At 40.2% G+C, this 16,965-nt stretch overlaps 1 protein-coding gene across 2 annotated transcripts; it reads right to left on the bottom strand.

Moving 5' to 3' along the window:
- Positions 1–1,910: 1,910 nt before the first annotated feature.
- atoh8 (atonal bHLH transcription factor 8) lies at positions 1,911–15,779 on the bottom strand. Of its 2 annotated transcripts, none has more exons than XM_035161209.2 (4): positions 14,026–15,779; positions 13,463–13,618; positions 9,536–9,723; positions 1,911–2,549 (listed from the first exon to the last, which is right to left on the bottom strand). In XM_035161209.2, exons 1-4 carry the CDS (start codon positions 14,680–14,682, stop codon positions 2,483–2,485), a joined length of 1,068 nt encoding a protein of 355 aa, XP_035017100.1. In that variant the 5' UTR covers positions 14,683–15,779; the 3' UTR covers positions 1,911–2,482. The 2 variants fall into 2 exon arrangements, with proteins under 2 accessions (XP_035017100.1, XP_035017101.1); XM_035161210.2 differs by having other exon boundaries at positions 9,532–9,723; positions 14,026–15,778.
- Between the last annotated feature and the right edge of the window lie 1,186 nt (positions 15,780–16,965).

Genomic DNA, 16,965 nt, shown 5'->3' with positions numbered 1-16,965 from the left:
TAAGAGTCTCCACCCACCAGTTACCTGCTGCATCACATCAAAGAATAATAGGTTAAATAAGGCAGGGGCAGTCACAACCTGCCACTGCTATACAATAGTAGTGAATGTCATTGAGATATTGAATTAAACATATACATAATATGCATATTATATAGGTATGGTATACAAAATTAATGAGTATGAAAGGCTATGTTCTCTATAGTGCACTATATATAGAGCTTTGTTTGTATAGAGCAGAGGTCTTCAACAGGGGGTCCGCGGAGGTACTGCAGGGGCGTCGCGAAATATTTGGTTGATTAGACAATTTTGTATAATTTCTTTAATTAAAACATTTTTTTCCAACCAATTTTTTCCCCACAAATTTAAATGTCTTTAAATACACATTAACATGAATCCAACATATTGTAGCGAACGGATAAATGGAGGCAGAAGACGTTATCTTTCAGTCAGCAATGCACACATTCAGCGACACACAGGAGCTCTCTCAAGCTGGGCACCGGTTCACTCACAGCACGAGACTAGCCTAGACCTGTCCCTCCAAGCCTCCTGTATACAAAGAGGAGGACCTCTTAAAATTGTGTATAAAAACACAATTTTATACAATATATATAGTAGGGGGTCCCTGCTCCATCTCTCCATCAGTTTGGGGGTCCTTGGCCTGAAAAACGTTGACGACCCCTGGTATAGAGGATATGTGCTCTAGTGTAAAATACACAAATAAAGTTGTGCAGGTAATAAATAAAGTTTATTACCTGCACAACATTCCCATGAATGGGAAAATTACATTCTTTGGTAAAAGCGTAGAATCAGGCTGTGGAACGCCTCCAGCTGAGATATTTGATGGTTGTCGCTCAGCTTCTCCAAACCCTTGAGGACTCTCTTCATGTTCAGGATGTTCTGAGCAGTGCCACTGAACCTTGAGTGACATTGCAAATTAGAAAAGGAGCCCATTACAACAGTCCGTACATCAATTATTTGGCACCATAACAAAGGATATGTGAAGTGATATTAGTGATATAAGGGACTTTTTTTCAGGGTTAAGTGGCCCAACAGCTGTTTAAAGTAAGCAAACACACTTCACAGTCACGTTGGCAACCAACAACTCTGCTCTCTGTACCACTCAACTTGTTTGTTTCAAGCCTAACAAATCCACAGCTAATAAAGCATACTCACAGGTTGTGGTCCAGACTCTCCTGTATTACCAGTATGTACAGTTTGGCCTAAATTGGGACTGCACCATTTTTCAGAACAAAATCTTTGGAAAAGCCAACTGAACTACGAACTATTCAGGAAGCAGTCCTTGAACACAATAACAGGTCGGGGTAGTATTGTTGAGAGAGAGTGTTGTGACGTCGCACAGTTGCAGACGCATCAGAGAAATCGATGACAAGGCATTTTTGCAGCTTCAGGAGAAGTGTTTACTGTGGGAGAGAAGAGCTCCCTCTGCTGCAGACTTTGGGATTTTGATCCATGCACACCGATTACAAACAGAAAAAACATATACAACCCACTAGAGTCTAGTGGGTTGTATATGTTTTTTCTCGAGGATAGGTAAAGACTGAAAAAGCATAATATGTCACCTTAAACTTTTGTAAATTGTAATTTGAAAAAAGATCCCATAGTCACTTGATTGGAATTGAATTTTTTTGTGGCTATTGTTTTCTTCCATCTAAATGCATTTTAACAGTACGGCCTATGGTATCAACACAAAAACTGGTGTAAAGAAAGCTACCTATTAGCTTGCGACAAACAAGAAGTGAGAAAGATGTTTGTTAATTTCCACAGGCTCTTCTTAAGGTGTGTTCAGACTGAAGGCAAAGCATGTTTTAAAAAATCTGAATGTCTGCACCCAGTGCCCGACCAAAGATTATTCAGGAAAGAATAATTACAAAGTGGGTCAACAGTCCTGCTCTGGAACTCAATTCTTCTATGGAGGAACTTTATTTTTTTATATGCATGCTCATTTCACATACACATGTACATAATTGGCTGTTTGTATTTACCATATGACAACTGTAATACTCCTGAATTAAATCTATATGACAACACAAATAAAGACATATGTCAAAAATCAGGAACCAAGACACTAACTAATATTTCTTAAAGTAATATACAATACAGCAACGAAAAAATTTGATACACATCAAAACATTCAGTGTACAAATTGTAGCTTTATGTAAACAGTCAACTTTAACTTATTTATTGGGAAATAATAATCAAGTTATATATTGTGTTAGATAAGTCATAATGAACTGTATTTTTCAATTTACAATGCGTACACCTATATATTATAATAAAGGCAAGAAATTGTATCGCATTTGGCAGTTAATATACTTGTGGTTCCTTTTCTACATCACTGTAGTGAATGATATTGTTGTTCACCATGGAAAAGGCCTTTTTACTCTTGCATACTAATATGTTAAGTCTAGTACAACAGATCAGTTGAGCCTGAGGCTGGTTGTGTGATGTAGTGACACAGCCCTCATCGGTGAGAAGATTCTGGTAATGGGAATCTCAATACATCACAAATCCTCTGGCATCCTGCCAACCTGTCAACAAAATAAAAGCACTTTAAAATTAAGATCACAATCAAGCAATGGACAAACTGGACTAACAACTCAGCAATATTTAATTTGTGTGCAGCAATGAATTAAAGGGCCCATATTTTACACCTTTCTGGGATTTAATTTGAGGTATTGGTACCCCTAAGATGATATATCAGTGGTTTAAAGTGAAAAAAATGCTACAATGTGTATTTCCATGTCCTCATTTCTGCCTCTCTCTGGAACTGCAGACAGAACAGGCTGTTTTCGCCTGCCTGTTGAGCCCCTCCTCTGATTGGCTGACTGCACTTTGTGTGACACGCGACCAGGACTATCACCGGTCTCACACAGCTGAAAGTCACGTTGGTATGTTTGGATACATCTGTAGAAGACCAGCCACATATTTACAGTCGGTTACAACAGGATGTTTCTGAACAGTAAGTTACACAGTCCTCATGTTTGTTCAATTTTTAGCAGGACAGTCGGCCAATGTAGGAGTAACGTCCCCAGTTACAGTATGGAGTAACAACGTCTACGTTACTCCGTACTGATTACAGCGACACGGCGCGTCAGAAGAAATAAAGCGTAACCGCTGGTCTCGAACAGTAATGTTCTTAGGAGGAATGTGCACAGACACATTCTCTTCCTTGCATCCCTCCACGCTGCAGTGTTTCTTCAGTTTTGTTTGTTGTGATTAGCCTGTGGTAGCTAACAAGCTGCTAGCTCAGCAACTTGTCTGCTTGGTGTTGCGTTCGGTGTGGAGGGGTGGTGGTGATGGAGGTGACAGGGAGCGGAGGTGGTGGGTTTGGAGGCTGGACTGGTACTGGCTGGGTGGGGCTGAGAGATGAGTGTGATCCCGAATGACTCATACGGGGGAGGAAGTACAAAACGAGACGTTTCGATAACAAATATCTTAGAATGCACTGAGTGAAAAAGTCAGCGGAGTGACTGTTTTCATACTTTGAGGGTCCCTACTGACCCCCTTCAAGTAATTATGGATAGTATAAGCCCAGAAAATGTATTTTACACAATATGGGCCCTTTAACTCTTTCATTAATTAGTTATTGTTCAATATGAAGCATGGATCAATGAATGAAAGTCATATTCATGATTTGTTATTTGTCTACATCACATGGAAGATGAAATTGGCTTTGTGCCCTTGGAATAGACAAAAATCTATGTGTATATTCAGTCCTACTGTCCCATCACATCACAACATACTCAAGATTGCAGGAAATTCAGTTTGAATTAGTTTGCGAACTGAACCTTGTTCATGAGCTACACTATCAAAAGAAAAACCTGGACACAACCATGAGCAATCTTAATTTTGGCCTACAGCAGACTCCTAAATACAAATGCAGTTATGAGAACGGTAAATGGTCTGTATTTGTATAGCGCTTTTCTAGTCTTGATGGCCACTCAAAGCCCTTCAAAGTACAGTTTTGCCATCCACCCATTCACACACGTTCATACAGTGCATCTATGGGCAGCACTTTTTTCTATGAGGGGACATTCAGGCTTCAGTATCTTAAGCACTTAAGGCAGATATATACTTGCTGTTAACTACGCGTACGTGTGCGCATGATGGCTGCTTCGCATATCATGCGTCCATTTGGAGCGTTGGTTGTGCACGTCCTCAGAGATTAACGTGTACGCCAGATGCAATATGCACTTGACCGGTAGGGACAGTGTAGCGGTAGTATAGGGAATGTGTGGTGTATCATCAGCGGGCTAATCCGGCGGAGCAAATCGTCAATGTCTTGGCAGACATTCGAAAATACTGGTGGTATGTTTCATCATCAATTTCTCACATTTGCAGAAAGAGACAAACATACTCTCCATTGTCAAGCCATGCTTGATTTAAGGGCCTTAAAGACCATCTACGATGGTGCCGCTGTCTCCTTTTCTGCTGTGATCTCAGAATTAACAAAATAGTAACCTCCGCGAGTGTCGACCTGTTTAATATGTACATCATGCAAATCCAGAAGTTCTATACGGTCTGATTTCTCCATTGTGCCCTCTAGTGGTACCCTCCAATAACATGCGTAGTACATCGGCAAGTATGTGAACAAAAACGTTCACGACGCAGCTGGTTGTCTACGTAAACTCTTGTTTAAACAGCAAGTATATCTCCGGCCTTAGGCATGTGATGGGGAAGACTGGGATCAAACCGCTGACCTCTCTAGCTATAGCCGCAGAATAGAGAATAGAGAACAGTCTCTTCCAGCCAATCATGTGGCTGCTGTCAAACTTTAAATCCCTTCTCCTCTCTTCTGCTGTCAGCTGTCATTCAGCGACGCGCATAACCCACCTCCACCCTAATCTCCTCCAGTCTTCAGCAGAATCATCATCACCTCATCTTGATCCTCAACCTCAACTGATCGTGATCGTATTGGTGATCCTCTATCGTTTTGGCAGCTGATGGTGGATCACGACGATGGATCCAGATAGTATCAGTGGATCATGATGATGGATTGTGGATTATGGTGGCATCTGATCGTGGTGGCAGCTGATCGCGGACTACTTTCAACAAGACTGCCTGATATACAATATGCCTAGTAAAAATTCTACCATTACTGACAATAACTCCTCAATTTAATTACTTTCCATTATGTTAAAAACTGTTTAGCTAATCAAGGTCGTAAATACTGTTATTTTGCTGATGTTCTCATTTACACGTGGCATATATTGCACTTCTGTCCATCCTGGAAGAGGGATCTCTCACATGTGGCTCTCCCTGAGGTTTCTACATTTGTTTGTTTTTCCCTGTTAAAAGGGTTTTTTGGTAGTTTTTCCTTATGTGTCTAGACCCCGGTGGGGGAATTCCTGTACTATGTTCTGCTCCACCCTCTCTTAATCCCGATGACATCACATAGGGGTCTACTATGCCAAAGACAATAACATTCACATCACTTCCTGTGCGCGTGTCAATATAAGTTGTTAAAACGTTGAATCGAAGTCTCTCCTGATTGAATTACTGTTAAATGGTTTAACAGTTGATGGTAATAAGCTGCATGTTAGAATAATGGTGAGAAGTCAGACTGCATGTGTTGTTAATCATCTCATGTGATGCCACTCAGCCAATCAAATTTGTGAATTATGGTGAGAATTCTGACCGTGTTTGTGTCTCACTCACTAAGTCAAGGAGAGATGGCAGAAGGCAGAATAGACAGTGATAAGTGAGTAAGAGAAAAGTAAGAAAATAAACTTCAAATGGCATGCTCTAAAAAGAGAAAAGTAGACAGTGAAAACAGAGTCTTAAATCATGACTGGACAGACTAACATGCATATTTTTCTGATGGGCAGATCAACACCAGTATGTCTCATATTTTCAGAGACTGTTGTGATTGTTAAAATTAACAATGTGAGATGCCACTATGCCATTACCATTCAAGCCCAAGTTTCAAATCCTGACAGGACAAGAGATATTTCACTTCTCTGACTGAATAAGTAACGTGGGGGTGGTATTTGAGAGGAAAAGAAGGGAAGACACAGGAACAACATGTAGGGATTCAACAAACAGCACTAGGCTGGTTTAAGTCATACTTCCCAGATAGATTACAATTAGTTCAGGTGAACAATGACTCCTTCATACACACAAAGGTTAGTCATTGAGTTCCACAAGGTTCTGTACTTGGACCGATATTTTTCACTTTCTATATACTTCATTTAGGGAATTATATCCGAAAGTATCACATACATTTCCATTGTTACGCAGATGACACCCAGCTGCACTTATCTATGAAGGCTGATTAATCTAATCACTTAGAAACTTCAGAAATCTCTAAAGGACATCAAGGCCTGGATGACACAATTCATAGTACTTGGCCCTCATCACCTCAGAGAAATAATGTCGGACCAGATAGTTACATTGGATGGCATTAGCTTGGTCACTAGCTCTACTGTGAGGCACCTTGGAGTTATGTTTGACCAGGACATGTCATTTGACCAACACATTAAACAAGTCTCAAGGACAGTTTTCTTCCACCTGCACAATATAATGAAAATTAGAAACATCCTGTCTCCAAAGGATGCTGAGAAATACGTCCATGCCTTTGCTACCTCTAGACTGGATTATTGTAATTCTTTATTATCAGGATGTCAAAAATTCTGCAGCATGAGTGCTGACAGGAACTTGAAGGAGAGATCATATTACTTTTGTCTTAGTTTCTTTGCATTTACTGTAATTCAAAATAGAATTCAGAATCCTGCTCCTCACATACAAAGCCCTGAATACCCAAGCCCCATCATATATTAAAGAGCTCATAGCACCGTATTATCCCAATAGATCACTCTAATCCCTAAATATAGGTTTGTGGTTCCTACAGTCTGTAAGGGAGGTAGAGACTTCAGCTACCAGGCTCGTTCCTTTTGGATAAAGCTTATAGCTAGGACTATCACTTACTTTGTGTTTCTCTCTCTCTCTATGACCATTGACCATTAACAGGGATATCTTTCGGGCTGCCAGGTTGTAAGTTTATTTTCTTGGTAAGCAACCATTCTGCATTATGTTTCCTTCTGCAGATGGGTACATGTCAGGTCAGGTCCTATAGCCTCCATCTTGATGCCCTGGTCTTGTAGATGCACTCATGAAACAAACAATTTTTTCATTATTAATAGATCTGACATTTGACTTTCTCATCAAATGACTGTTCAGTGACTAAAATGTCTATAATATTTTGCTGAAGCATATGTTAAAACTCACACAGTAATAAACACTAAGATTTTGACTTTCACAGATAAATTGGATGACACCACAGGAGCAGTATGGAGGCGTTTTATGTTTTTTTCTGTTGTTATTTTACGTATTAAAAACTGATTACCAATTACTTCAACTGTATTGGAATTGGTTGCAATGCTGTTTACCCCTGAGACTCCAAATGTGTTTTGTGGATTCAAACACTTCACCCACCCCTCTATCTACATAGTGGTTAGTAGATAATGAGTGAATTTTAATTTTTCGGTGAACTATCCCTTTAAGCATTTAAGACTGCAGATTAAACAAATTTCCAGCCACTAAACCCAACGATTGACCATCTAATAGTGTGAAAGACAAATAAAACATTCTTTCTCCAGTCAGGTTTCCTTCGGATATTTCTCCTGCTGTTTGTGTGACCTCAGGCCTCAGTGCAAAATCACAAAGAAGCAAAAGTGTCCTTTTCCCATCTAACAATGCTGACAGACTCAGTGGCTCTGAGAATATAAAAAAACATTTAATTCTTGGCAGACTCCCCCTTCCCTCTTCACACACACATGCACAAACACGGACACACACACACACACATACACACATGCTCCCTCTGTCTTTCCAACAGCTGCTGCTGCTTGACAGCCTGATGATGACTGTGTTTTTTCCCCTCCTTGTTTCAAAGTATGTTGGAGCAGATGGCCTGGAGTGGCAGAGTAGGGGAATGTTGGAGAGACTGCTAGGGAATGTGCCAAGTGTGTGTGTGTGTGTGTGTGTGTGTGTGTGTGTGTGTTTGTGTGTGTAATTTAAATTCGCGTGCTTTCTCGCTGCCCTCTGCCCTTCATGGCGCCAGCTCCACTTCCCCTCCACTCTAAACATCTGGTGTCTGGGACTTTGACAACTCACACACACACACGCACACACACGCACACACGCACACACGCACACACACACAGCATGCACACGCAGGGAAACAGGCAGCTCGCAGGGGTAAAGCCCACAGCTAGTTTACATCTAAAGGAGCAACATGTCTGCATGAGTTGCTGGAAAGTGGATGCAAGAAACAGTACTCTACTGTGTGTCTCATAAAAGTAAAATAAGTAAAAATCTTGCCACTTGTCACTTTTTAGCTTTGAAATGTATTTCTCTCACAACAGGGTGAATTTCTTCTTTCTGAACTTTCTGTTAAACCAACTGCTGGACTTGGTCTACTGAACCCTGCAATATCTTTAATAATTTGTCAACAAAGTAAAAGAACAATGTTTGTTGTCTTTCTGCAATGACTTATATTGAGCTGAGTAAGGGCTTTTATTTTGAAAATTTGTTAACTCGTTAAGATTGTTCTGATTACTTAACAGACATTTGAAATAGCCTATATATGCTATGTATGAAAAATAATAACACCATTGTATATAAAACAGACATGTGAAAAGTAATAATGCAAATTTAGTTACATTTTATGAAAAAAATGTATTATTAAATCAGTGCAAAATAACTGAATCTGGTTCATCATGATCATACAATGGCTTCACTGCAGATAAACTAGGTAGGGTGAACATAACATTTTCAAACTTTACCTTGCACCATAGATTGTGTTGCAGAACTTTTTATGTAAAAGATCCAATACACAAGCAAGAAAAAGTGACCGTATATTGTAGGCCTGTTTGAGGAGTACTCACTAATGACAAGGACTGATTCTGAAGTAGCTCTGGATCGTATAAAAGAAGCAGTAAAACTTAAAATTATTATACTATATAATTATACTAATAATGTATTATTCACAAAATGGAAAGGGGAGATAAAACAAGTTCTGTTCTGGTTCTGATTTGCCATTTTTCTGTCACACAAATAAGATAATTTCCCTGTAAGCTACTGGAAGTATTAAATAAGGCAAATCTGTAGAGGAATTGCAGCCTCTATAGACAGTAGTTTATCAGTCAGGACAAACAGCGTTGTCAGCATAGTGTGTTGCTATACTAACTCAATTGATCCTGTGGATATATTATTATTTATCAGGATTAACATGAACATTTTGCCATAATAACACACACACGCACTGACTCTAACAAGGCACTTAGAAATAAAGACCTGGGTTGTGTCCAAAATCAGTTGAGTATTGATGGAGTTCTATGTGAGACTGTATTGTGAGCTCATTGACAAAACGAAAACAAAAAATAATTCATGCTGCTCTGTCTTGTCTGTCGGCAATTATAGTGAGTAGTGAGTGATTTTTGACACAGCTCTGGTTAATTTTATTCTCTGGGTAGCTGTCACTATTTGTAGATGTATGTTATGTCTCACTTTCCTCTTCTTGCTCCTTCCCTCGGCTTGCAGGGTCCTGGTACACTGCTCGACACACTGAGAGAAGCTCAGACTGCTGTGGTCTGAACTGTAGTCCAGTTCAGCCAACTGAGCCAGAGACAGGATGTAGTTGCAGGCGATACGTAATATAGCCAGCTTGGATAGCTTCTGCCCATAGGAGTAACATGGCACCTGGATAGAGAACAAATGGAGGGAGATGAGGAAGGTCTTTACATGTTTGATTTGCATACTCTCAATTAAATGGAATGGAAGCAAGGAGAATGGTCTACAACTACCTCCCCACAGTCTGAACTTCCGCTTCTGTCATTGATTACACCTAAAAACTAATCTCTGTTCCTCAAAATAAAATATTAAATTTGTTTTGCCATGGTTGTAAGTATACTTTATCCTCATTTTGTATTCTTGGATATACGAGTAATAAGGCCCACCTCTATCTCACCCAGCTGATCACCTGCAGCTCGCCTTAGCACACGTCTTGTGCATTGCAGTAGAATTAAAATTAACTGTAGCGCCTGATTTATATTTAGACTACTTGTCATCTAAAGATCTCTCTGAGCTTTGTTCTTTTCAGATTCTTCCTCATCTGTGATGGTGGATTGTAATGGCAGCTGATCGTTGACTATGATTACAACAAGATTGCTTAGATATACAAAATGCCTACTTACATATTCTACCATTACTGGCAATAATTCTTCATTTACAATTGTCATTGCTGTCTATCAGACATTTTCTTATGTAGAAATACTTAGAAGTTTCTTCTAACCAATATTTTAAATATTGTAATTTTGTGGATGTGTTCAGCTACAGGTGGTATCTATTGCACTTCTGTCTGTCCTGGGAGAGGGATCCCTCACATGTGGCTCTCTCTGAGGTTTCTATGTTTTTTTTTGGTAGTTTTACCTTAATCTTGTTGAGGGTTAAGGGCAGAGGATGTCGTTACTTGTTAAGCTCTATGAGACTAATTGTAATTTGGGAATATGGGCTACATATTCACATAAATACAATTTGATTGATTGATTAACCACTTATCTTTTAAGACTCTATTCTTAGTAGAGGAACAACAAAGTTTTACCTATAATCAACACTTCCATATTAACGTTCCAGTAAATATCCCTCTGCTCAAAACTTCCCCCACACACTACCTACACCAACAGACACACATATGTAATGGATTTTATATAATACTTTACAATCTTATTGACCACTCAAAGTGCTTTACAGTACAAGGCACATTCACCCATTCACACACATATTCATACAGTGCTACTATATGGTGCACTTTTTTAATCACACACTGCCAGCACAGCAAGGCAATGTTGGGTTAAGTATCTTATCCATGGGCACTTTGTAATGCAGACTGGAGGGGAGAGGGGGCGGACCACTGACTGAGTTCGGACTAGTGGACAACGCGCTCTACCTCCTACCTCCAGAACCGCCATATGTATTAGTTTTCTCACGTTTCATATGACATAAGAGCTTAGACTTTTTACCATATAAATTGTGTCCGAATTAATATTGGGCAAAAAAGAGAGAGAAAAAGAGCTTTAACTAGTCAGTTTAAGATTGTTGCCATGCTGTGTATAGATTGATTTTTAGACTGGGAAAATTATTATCTAGTTTATCCTGAATCCTGTCGCAAACGCAGGTAGGATTTCTACTGGTGCTGCTGATGCTCAATCTGACTTTGACCGACTCAGAGTGTTTGTGTCGGAGAGAGATGATAGCGTGAGACAAAGAGCACTGTCATCCTGTTCTTTTCAATGCCACTTGATTTCAACTTTTAAAAATAAATTGCAGATTCCATGATTTAGTTAACAGCACTAACTATACTATAACTATATACATACATTCTCTATCTGCACACACAGACCTCTCTCTCATAAGGGGTGGGGGATGACTGAGAGGAGATGGCAGAATTGGAAGAATTTTCTGGGGTCATTTTGGTTTAGACGGGATGGCATCACCCCTTAACCCACACCAATTCGCCTACTACCTAATCCAACCTCCCCTTTTTTTCTAAAATCTTTGAAAAGCTGTAGCAAACCAATTATGACATATTCCAATTATTTGTAAAGGAATGAATTGTTAACACAAGTGCATTATAGCAAAGCATAGTTAAAAGTTACCAGTGAACTTCTCATGGCACAAGATTTTATTACAGAGACTAGGAACATGTTTTTGGATTAAAGGAACAGCATTGGGTAACAGTTATTAATAGAGCCAACTATTTATGGACAGCAAATTAGGGAGAAAAAACTTTCTGATACCAATACATATTGGAGAGGTGTCATGGGGCAGAGAGTTTAAACCCATGACACACTGGAGAAATTTGTGAATTTTAGGTAAATAATCAGAAAATAGTTTACAAAGTCAAGGCATTCATCTCCATGTTCACCTTGAGCAAGACGCATGTCAACTGCATGAATTGCACATTTTGTAGCAGAATTAAGTTCTGCGGTCCCCTGACCATCATACAACTTTTACCAGCTACACGAATAAATCTAGAATTATACTTTAATTCCAATTGCAGAGTTAAACAAAATAATCTCAACATAATTCTGAGGTGTAATTTATATAGTAATTTATAATTGCTTCAGACTAATGAAAAATGCGATCTATTACAAAAAAACTTAATCTGAATAACAGCAGACTAATTTCACTTGACTCTTATGACAGGTCTGGACCATATGTAAACTGTGTTTCTACCTTAAAGAAAATTTAAAAAACGGTACAATTGGGGGGTGCAGCAAGTTCTCATAATGTCTGCTGTACACTAGAGGATTCTTAGATCTTAGCTGATTTAAAAAAATATGGGAGACCACAGACATAATGCAGACGAAACGCAGGACCAGGACTTGGGAATTTACAGAAGCTTGCGTGATCAAATGTCACGCAAACTTCAAACTTCAGAATAGAAAGAATAATGGAGGCGGACTACCTGCGAAGTCAGCTTGTTAAGACATGTTTTGCAATAAAAAATTATAATAAAAGAAAAAAGCATGCATTTATACTGTTGCCACAAATCCACAAGTTTGCCCTCCTTTTTTATTGTCCACCTGGTACAAGAGACAAAACTCTTATTTACGCTGTAGGCAGGTACTCAAAATCTGGCTGGTGATGCTTCATGGTCAGCTCACACACCATTTCATATTGCGGGTCAAATATGTTTGATATTTTTGATAATATCCACTATATCTGACTCTGATGTCAGTGACATTTAAAGATTATGTCTGTAAACCTCTCACACTACTGAATCATTTGGTAAGATATTGTGTTTAGATCAGCCCTGAATCGTCCACGCCCCCACAAATGTCAGGAGGGCTAAATCGGACCCCCCAATTAGGCCCAGACATTCTCTAGTGTGGGGACAGTCTAAATCACTAGTACGCACCACTTAGACAAAATCTGTACAAATGGTTCTTGCATGAGGCCCAATGATTCTTCAATGCACATGCAACTATTATGTTGTTATTATATTGTTGTGTGGTTTATTGTTATCATTATTATTACATCCATAACTATTACCATTAATATCACGTAAATTAAATATCTGACAAATCAAGTCTTTTCACCACATTTATTCAAACAACCCTGCTCATTGATTAACAACATTGTCTACAATGGTCTTATACATCCAGGTGATAGCATCACAAGTGAAACATCGTGATTAGAGAAAAGTGTTTTTTTTATGATGACGAAAGGTTGACTGAGACTGCAATGTAATACAAGTGAAACAGACATCTTCTGTTATATTTCCTGCTCTGCGGCATCTATAAGTATGGTCACAGAAATGTAGAACACCTTGTATGTGATTCTGTGCAGTGCTTATGTGTATAGTAGTAACAATATGGTTTTGAGCTTGTACACACTTTGTTGTTTGAGGTGTTGTAGTGGGGACTATGAGACTGACCTGCTTCCTCAAGGCTTCGAAAGCAGCGCTGATGGTATGGACACGGGTCCGCTCCCTGGCGTTCGCTAGAAGCCTCCTGGTCTGCTGGATGGCTTTAACCTCTGGAAGACACCGAGGTCCATCAGAACTCATTTCAGCCCTGTTCCTGGGAGACTCCTGGGAGAGAGGAAGACCTGAGTCAACAAGTGTTGTGATGACTGAACTTAACAACACACTACAGAACATCACTTTATTTATAGTCTAACCAAACCCTCACCAATCCGCTTTTGTCACTTGTACCATACCACATTAAATAATAATGAAAAATTTTGAACCACAAAACAAGGACGCACATTGTTCAGTCAGACAACTTCCAGTTCACTGGAATGAGGATTCTATACACAAATACAGACATTTGATTGGTTTTCAATCACACTGGCTGGTAGATGTTTTCAAAGGTCACCAAAATTCATTCAAGTATGAAACACTAATACTGAGGATAGGCAGATAATTCATTTCAGTAACTAACTTGTTCAAACTATTTATTTGGTAATTGTCCTTTTCATACCACTTCACATATTCACCTTAGGTGACTCCACCTGGAGCTCCACATGTTCTTGACACAATGAGGTCTGGAAGATCCTGGGGCCAGGCAGAGCTGAAGCATGGCCTGACAGAGAGGGCTCCGGGGGGGAGGCCTGGTGACTAGGTGAATGGCTGTGGCTGCAGCTGGTTGACATTGACAGAGGGAAAGTAGAGCAAAGGCCCAGTTTAAGTCTGTTGGACAGAGGCTGTGAGATGACTGTGGGCCAGTGGGAGATCTCTGGGTTAGAGAATGGAGGGGAAGGTAACTGGGACAGTTTAGAGGTGATGTCTGGCATGCTAATACCAATTCTCATGTCTATAGCACCACTCTGAGCTGGAGCCATGTTGCCCCCTGGAAGTCCTGACAGAATTTCTGTAGTGCTAGCTGTTGCCTCCTGAGACATCATCAGCTGTCTCTGCAATGGAGCCAACGTGCCGACATTACATGCCTCCGTTTGGGTGTCATCTACTAAGTCCTCATCCGACGTGTCCCCTTGGTAGGTTTTCCTCCTCTCAGGCTCAGGGCCGCTGAAAAGTCTTTTAGGCTCCCTAGACTTCCTCTTGAACTTCTTGTTCGTGCAAGACATAGACATCAGTGCTGGATCTTTGTTAGGGGATCGCTTCCATGTATTACTCAGCTGATGTGGATTCTTCATTGTTCAACAATTACTGTAACTAACCAGCTAAACTGAAATTAACTTCAACCACTAATCTCCTCTTGGCTGCAAAATGGAAGTGAAACTGAACTACTTGTATCAACTTCAGTCAAACTAAATCTTTCAATTCCAAAATTTGTACTCACCATATAAGAGTGTGTGTCATCTTTGTGAAAGTTCACCTGTTGTAGGAATTACTGAAAGCATTACACTATACAGTGTAACATTAGCTGTTCAACTGCAATGAGAGAGGTGGCAGAGTCGAGTATTACTTTAACATTACCAACAGGTTTCCTAAGGCTCCACTCTGTCTGCATAGCAGCATCATGAATAATCCACATGAATACACAAAGCTGTGTAACATCTGCTCTTCTGCACAAGTTGTCCCACTGGATTGAGACTCACTTTTCCTCAACTGTTAAGTTTTTTTCTGTGTAAGCAATCCAGGCCTGTGCCTCAGAATCAGGGTTACAGTGGGGCTGTATGAGCATGGCTCCAGTCAGTCTGCATAGCAGCACTGTGAATAACCCACACTGATACTCACACTGAGTACAGACAGTCAGCAGCGGAACTGCAGCTGCTGGACAAAATAATGGGAACAGCACGTGAACAGGATGGCTGAACTATTCAAGAGCTAAAGTACAAGTCCAAACGATTTCCCACTGAGCAGGTATGTTATACAGAGCCTCTGACAATCACTGTTTTCCATCAGTTTTCAAGGCAACCAAATATACTTCAGTTGCAACATATTCCAAACAGACAGGCAAAGAATAACACTGAGTTTATAAACTCCACCAAACTCAGTAAAAATGTGTCCGAACAGCAGCAGCTCAGGCTTCGGTGACACTGTCCCCTATATGCTGCCTCGCTACCGGCACATCCCTCAGTGAAGCTCGGGGACCCGTCTTGAAAACGGGGCCATGACTCGGTGTGTTGACTCCGTACTCGCTGGCAACAATGAGTTACAGGTTATTCAAACATGAATAATAATCCATAAATCCTCCAGCTGTAGAGCAGACACCGTTAAACACCCCCGGTCCGTTCATCCGCCTGTATCGAAATGTCCACGGTGCAGGCGAAGGAGCGATGAGCACAGCGGGGAGAGAGAGAGAGAGAGAGAGAGAGAGAGAGAGAGAGGAGAGGGAGAGAGAGAGAGAGAGAGAGAGAGAGAGAGAGAGAGAGAGAGAGAGAGAGCGATGCTCCTGCTCTGTAAATTACAACAACGACTGAGTAGCACCACCGAGTGGAGTAAAACAGGAACTTAAATGCTTACAGGGTAGCACAAATTTAAATGGTAAATGGTTTTGTATTTATATAGCGCCTTTCCAGTCTTGATGACCAATCAAAGCATCGTTGAGCAGCACTTATTTATTTCAATGAGGGGCAATTTGCAGTACACCATCTTGCCCAAGATCACTTTGGTATACAGATGGGGAAGACTGGGATCGAACTGCCGACCTTCTGGGTGGAGGACGACCGCTCTACCCCTCAGCAACAGCAACCCACAATAATAATAATAATGTAGCCGAGAGTTTTGTTCTCTTATACTGTATATAATAATATTAATAATAACAATAACAATAACAATAATAATAATAATACATTTAAATGTATGTATCAATTCATTGACCTTCCATTATGCTACAAAGTGTTTATTCTAATCAATGCTGTAAATACCCTTATCTTTCTGATGTTCTCCTTTACACGTGACATCTATTGCACTTCTGTCCGTCCTGGGAGAGGGATCCCTCACATGTGGCTCTCTCTGAGGTTTCTACCTTCTTTTTACCCTGTTAAAAGGGTTTTTAGTAGTTTTTTCTTACTCTTGTTGAGGGTTAAGGACAGAGGATGTCACACCTTGTTAAAGCCCTATGAGACAAATTGTGATATGTGAATACGGGCTATACAAATAAAATTTGATTGATTTGATGGATTATCTCTAAGCACTTTACATACAAGGTCAAGACCTTAAAAATTATAGAGAAACCCAACAGCTCCCACAATGAGCAGCTCTTTGGCAACTATGGAGAGAAACAACTCCCTCATTAACTGAAACCTCTAGCAGAACCAGACTCAATGTGGGCGGCATCTGCCTCGACCGGTTGGGGTGAGCAGGGAAAAATGGGGAGGAGAGGAGAGATGGGTGGAAAAGAGGTGAGAGAAGAGAGAGAGATAGGTGGAGGGGGAGGAGAGATAGGAAAGATAAATCAGGAACAGGTGTGCACCATCAGGTTTCAGCTCTGACTAGTTGTTATAATGAAAACAATAGGTGTATAATAGATT

The sequence above is a fragment of the Hippoglossus stenolepis genome, chromosome 7 (genome assembly GCF_022539355.2).
Source record: "Hippoglossus stenolepis isolate QCI-W04-F060 chromosome 7, HSTE1.2, whole genome shotgun sequence".
NCBI lineage: Eukaryota > Metazoa > Chordata > Actinopteri > Pleuronectiformes > Pleuronectidae > Hippoglossus > Hippoglossus stenolepis.
The sequence above is the reverse complement of the archived record's forward strand: the minus strand, read 5'-3'. Positions and strand labels throughout refer to the sequence as shown.